Source organism: Leucoraja erinacea, chromosome 3 (assembly GCF_028641065.1).
Source record: "Leucoraja erinacea ecotype New England chromosome 3, Leri_hhj_1, whole genome shotgun sequence".
Classification (NCBI taxonomy): domain Eukaryota; kingdom Metazoa; phylum Chordata; class Chondrichthyes; order Rajiformes; family Rajidae; genus Leucoraja; species Leucoraja erinaceus.
In genome coordinates, this window is record NC_073379.1 from 10,792,772 (window position 1) to 10,798,625 (window position 5,854).

Here is a 5,854-nt window from a genome sequence, read left to right on the forward strand (position 1 = left end):
CACTCAGCCAGTGCCCGCCGACCTTGGTCTTGATGATGACGGGGTTCTCGATGACGGAGCCGGCCCACCTGGCGTAGTTCTCGCCGTTGGCATTCACGTTGTTGACGTCGATGAAGCTGAGGGCTGCCACGAAGCCGGGACGCCCACCCACCGTGTTGGACAGGCCTTGCACCAGCCCCGATGACCCACCTGGAGGGAGGGCAGCAACACAGGGGGACGTCACAGTGACCCCACACAGAGTAATGTCACAGTGACCCCACACAGAGTGACATCACAGTGACCCCACACAGAGTAACATCACAGTGACCCCACACAGAGTAACGTCACAGTGACCCCACACAGAGTAACGTCACGTGACCCCACACAGAGTAACGTCACAGTGACCCCACACAGAGTAATGTCACAGTGACCCCACACAGAGTAACATCACAGTGACCCCACACAGAGTAACGTGACAGTGACCCCACACAGAGTAACGTCACAGTGACCCCACACAGAGTGACATCACAGTGACCCCACACAGAGTGACATCACAGTGACCCCACACAGAGTGACGTCACAGTGACCCCACACAGAGTGACATCACAGTGACCCCACACAGAGTGACATCACAGTGACCCCACACAGAGTGACATCACAGTGACCCCACACAGAGTAACGTCACAGTGACCCCACACAGAGTGACATCACAGTGACCCCACACAGAGTAACATCACAGTGACCCCACACAGAGTGACATCACAGTGACCCCACACAGAGTGACATCACAGTGACCCCACACAGAGTGACATCACAGTGACCCCACACAGAGTGACATCACAGTCACAGTGACCCCACACAGAGTAATGTGACTTCACAGAGTCACAGTGACCCCACACAGAGTAATGTCACAGTCACAGTGACCCACACAGAGTAATGTCACGGTGACCCCACACAAGCTGGCCATCCGCGAGTCACAGCGCCAGGCGGAAGAGGACTCTGCCCGAGCCGGCTGCCCGCCCCTTTCCGGGGTTACGTCCGTGCCCGGGTGGGATTAGAGAGGGACTACGCCCTGTCCACGAGCACCCTGGGGGATTTCCGGGACCGCTGGGCACCGCGGGGGGTTGAATGCATCGTGGACAAGGAGTGTAACATCATTGTATAGTGGTTTATTTAGGATATTTGTTTGTCTTGTATAATGGTGGCAGATTCTGGTTTGTTTTATTGTATTGTAAATATTATTTTTAATATTGAATAAATTAATTGATCAATAAAAAAGAGTAACGTTATAGTGACTCCACATGAAAGAGCTAATAGTCAAATCTAAAATGGACTTGTTCTTCTACAAAAGCATGGTCCAGTAGAACGATAGAATGGCTCGGTGCCAAGTCTGAATGACTGTAAATTATATGGAACACAATATGGAGGACAGGTTGTCTTTTCAATAAAGACATTAAGATGGCAGCCTGCATAATAACATGTGTTTCATTCAAGGCCATAAAGAAGCCGAGATTGAAAAAAATAGCTGAATCTCCAGAGATAAGTAATAACTTGTTATCGGATGAGCTTGATTTGGACACAGCTTTCCTATATTCTGAACGGCTATAAGATCTTTCAGTCATGCCATATTCAGACTTGGTAGGAGTGTTTTACAGATAAGAACAATGTATAATTGTGCTAGCTGTCCTTCGTTCTGTGAGTGGAGCCCGAGAAGCACTGAGCAACGTTTGTGATCTTTGCCACTCCCGTCTGACCAATCAATTAAAGATTGCCATGGTTTACATATACAGTTTTTGTTGTTATCTGCTTTTTAAGAAACAAACTTTCACACACAAAGGATTACATCACAGTGACCCCACACTGGAAGGGGGTTGGGGGGGGGGGGGTCATCAATGGGCAACTCAAACCTAGATAGAGATCCCGAACCCCAGACAAAGATCCAGACAAGCCAAGACCCAGACACAGGTCTAGACCCAGACACACACGTTCATAAGTGATGGGCGCAGCATTAGGGCCACTCGGCCCATCAAGAGGGTGGTCACGGTGGCGCAGCGGTAGAGTTGCTGCCTTACAGCGCTTGCAGCACCAGAGACCCGGGTTCGATCCAGACTACGGGTGCTGTCTGTACGGAGTTTGCACGTTCTCCCCGTGACCTGCGTGGGTTCTCTCCTAGATCCCCGGTTTCCTTCCACGCTCCAAGACGTGCAGGTTTGTAGGTTTATTAGCTTGATAAAAGTAAAAATTGTCCCTAGTGGGTGTGGGATGGTGTTAATGTGCGGGGATCGCTGGTCGGCACGGACCCGGTGGGCCGAAGGGCCTGTTTCTGCGCTGTATCTCTGAACTAAACTAAATTAAAAGTCTACTCTGCCATTCAATCATGACAGATCTATCTCCCCTCTTAACCCCATTCTGTCTACAAGCAAAACCTGTTTCTTTAATAGATTTGATGGTGGGGCCTCTGTCCACCCTCCCCCCTGCTTCCTTACAGACTCTCCCCCTCAATCCCCTTGGTCCACTTCCTCTGCCCATTCTTTGTCGCACCAGACCATCAAGGCTGAGCAGGTGAGGAAAGAGCTGAGCAGACTCCGCCCAGGCAAAGCCACAGGTCCTGATGGTGTCAGCCCCAGCTTAGTCAAGGTGTGTGTGTGCCAGTCAGTTGTGCGGAGTACTCCAGCATATCTTCAACGTGAGGCTGGAGCGGGTTCCTGTGATGTGGAAGACATCTGCCTGGTTCCTGTCCAAAGAGGACACGTCCCAGCTCCTGCAATGACCACAGACCGGTGGCACTGGCTTCCCACATCATGAAGTCCCTGGAGAGGCTGCTGCTCACTCAGATCACTTTGTTTGGTAAGCAGTTCGCTTACCAAACAAAGATGGGGGTTGAGGACGCCATCATCCACCTGCTCCATCGTTCCAATGTTCACCTGGATAAGCCAGGAAGCCGATGTGAGAGCCATGTTTTATTTACTTCTCCAGTGCTTTTAACACCATCCGGCCTGCACTGCTAGGGAGCAAACTGATGAAGATGCAGGTGGAAGCTCCATTGGTGTCCTGGATCATCAACTACCTGACTGGTTGACCACAATATGTCAGGCTACAGAACTGTGTCTCATTCATGGTGGTGAGCAACACAGGGGACGGTCCTCTCTCTCCTCCTGTTCACCATCTACACCTCAGACTTCAGATACAACTAGGACTTCTGCCACCTGCAGATGTTTTCCGATGATTCTGCAATTGTGGGCTGCATCAGTGTGGGGAGGGAAGCTGAATACAGAGGTGTAGTCAACAACTTTGTTGAGTGGTGTGTGGTGAATCACCTGCAGCTCAACACCGACAAGACTAAGGAGTTGGTGGTGGACTTTAGGAGGAAACGAACACCCCTGTCCTCTGTCTCCATCAATGGTGTGGATGTGCAGTTTGCCAGGGAGTACAAGTACCTTGGTGTGTACCTGGACAGTAAACTGGACTGGTCCAGGAATGCTGATGCCTTGTACAAGAAGGGACAGCGCCGGCTGGACTTTTTGAAAAGGCTCCGCTTCTTCAACATCTGCAGTAAGGTGCTGCAGATGTTCTACCAATCGGTGGTGGCCAGCACCATCTTCTTCGCTGCCATGTGCTGGGGCAGCAGGGCGAAGGCTGCGGACATCAACAGGATCAACAAACTCATCAGGAACGCTGGCTCCATCCTGGGGGCGGAGTTGTAGTTGGATTCACGGGGAGGTGGGTCTTGGAGGGGAGGATGCTCCTCAAACTGCGGAGCATCCTGGACAATACAGCTCACCCCCTCCGTGACACACTGGTCAACCTGAGGAGCACCTTCAGCAACAGACTGGTTCCACCAAGATGCAGCACAGAACGCCACAGGAGATCCTTCTTCCCTGTGGCTGTCAAACTGTACATCTCCTCCCCCTTCTGTCGTGGGGTTGACCGAGACTGACTCCCCCCTCCCCCCCCTCTCCCCCCAATCATCGCACATCCCCAATCCTTTCCACTCGGCACTTTAATTTAATGTTTCGTGTATCTTGTTGTGTTTTGTGACTGTTGGCCGATCAATATCCCTCCTGGGATAAATAAAGTTCTATCGTATTGTATCGTTTCTCCCCATAGCCCCTGACACCTGATCAATAATTAGTAATCAATAATCTATGAGGCAGACCCTGAGGGTGAGATGGGTGGGATGCACCTACCTAAGGCGTTCTTCATGGCGTTCTGATATTGCTTGCAGTCAGAGTCATAGTACTTCACGATGAATAAGTTGATATTGATCTGCGAGCATCGGGATCTCTTTTCCTCGCTGATCTCTGGAGCAGAGGAAGGCAAAAGATGAGAGTCTACAATCGACCCTCTGACTAGTCTCAGTCCAGAGAGACCAGCACCCTCCCCCGTTCCCCTCCCCTCCCCGTCCCCTCCTCTCCAACTGCGCCCCTCCGTCATCACCCCCCCCTCCCTCCACGCCCCCCCTCACCACCACCCCTCCTCCCCTCCCACCTCCCTCCCCCACCCCCCCCCTCACCGCCCCTCCCCCACCCCCCCTCACCACCAGCCCCCCTCCCCCACCCCCCCCCCTCACCACCAGCCATCCTCCCCTACCACCCCCCCTCCCTCACCGCCCCCCCTCCCCCACCCCCCCTCACAACCCCTCCCATACCCCCCTCACCACCAGCCCCCCTACCCATCATTCCCCTCACCACCACCCCCCCTCCCCCTACCACCTCCCTCCCTCACCGCCTCCCTCCCATAGTGAGTGCTGGGCTCAGGTCAAGGCCACCCACCTGCCTCACTGAAGCGGTCCTTGTCCACCATATAGAGCATCCGGTAGCTGCCGCCCAGCGAGCCACGCCTCAGGTAGTGTGTGCCGTAGTCCTCGATGAGGCGTCGGTAGGCGGTTTGGTCGTACACGGCGGGCAGCTGGTGCAGGGCCCGGTGGAAGGAGCTGGTCAGCTGCAGGCTGCCGGGCCGGCTACTGATAAACTGGGCAACCTCCACCTCGTTCTCCACCGTCAGGTATATCTGTGCCTGCACAACACGCAACAGCTCATAGACACAACTGCCCAGCCCAGTCCACCCAGCCCAGCCCAGCCTAATCCGCCCGCGCCCAGTCCAACCCAGCCCAGCCCAGCCCAACTCAGCCCCAGCCCAGCCAACCCAGCCCACCCAGCCCAACCCAGCCCAGCCCAACCCAACCCAGCCCAGCCCAACCCAGCCCCAGCGCCAGCCTAACCCAGAGCCCAGCCCCCCACCCAACCCATCCCGCCCCCAAACCAACCCACCCAGCCCCCGCCCAGCCCAACCCACCAGCCCACCCCAGCCCAGTCCCACCCAGCCCATCCCAGCCCAACCCAGCCCAGTCCCAACCCAGCCCAGCATAGCCCAATCCAGCCCAGCCCAGCCTAACCCAGCCCAGCCCAGTCCAACCCAGCCCGCCCCCGTCCAAACCCAGCCCAGCCACGCCCAACCCAGCCCAGCCCAGCCAGCCTAACTCCATGCCCAGCCCAGCCTAACCCAGCCCATCCCAACCCAGCCCGCCCAACCCAGCCCAGCCCAGCCTAATTCAGCCGCAGCCCAGCCTAACCCAGCCCAGCCCCAGCCTAACCCATCCGCCAGTCCAACCCCGCCCAGCCATCCCAACCCCGCCCAGCCCAGCCCAGCCCAGCCTAATCTCAGCCTTTAATAACCTCAGCCCATCCAACCCATTCCAGCCTAACTCACCCAGTCTCAGCCCGCTCAGCTTCAGCCCTGCCCGACCGACCAGAGCCCATCCCAGCCCAGCCCCATCCTACCCCCATTGCTATGCTCACCCACCCGGCCCCCCCCCCCCCCCCCCCACCTCCCAGACTGCCAAACCGCCCCCAGCCCTGTCCACCCCCACACAACC

The 5,854-nt window shown here is 55.8% G+C and overlaps 1 protein-coding gene across 1 annotated transcript in view; it reads right to left on the bottom strand.

The window, feature by feature from the left end:
- The window catches only part of LOC129693735 (complement component C7-like), a 16,834-nt gene that overhangs the window by 10,075 nt on the left and 905 nt on the right, over positions 1 to 5,854 (bottom strand). The window contains exons 2-4 of the mRNA XM_055630510.1: positions 4,752 to 5,059; positions 4,167 to 4,280; positions 23 to 189 (exon numbers count right to left, since the gene is read on the bottom strand). Of these exons, the coding sequence (XP_055486485.1) occupies positions 23 to 189; positions 4,167 to 4,280; positions 4,752 to 5,059 (589 nt within the window). The remainder of the gene's footprint in view (positions 1 to 22; positions 190 to 4,166; positions 4,281 to 4,751; positions 5,060 to 5,854) is intronic.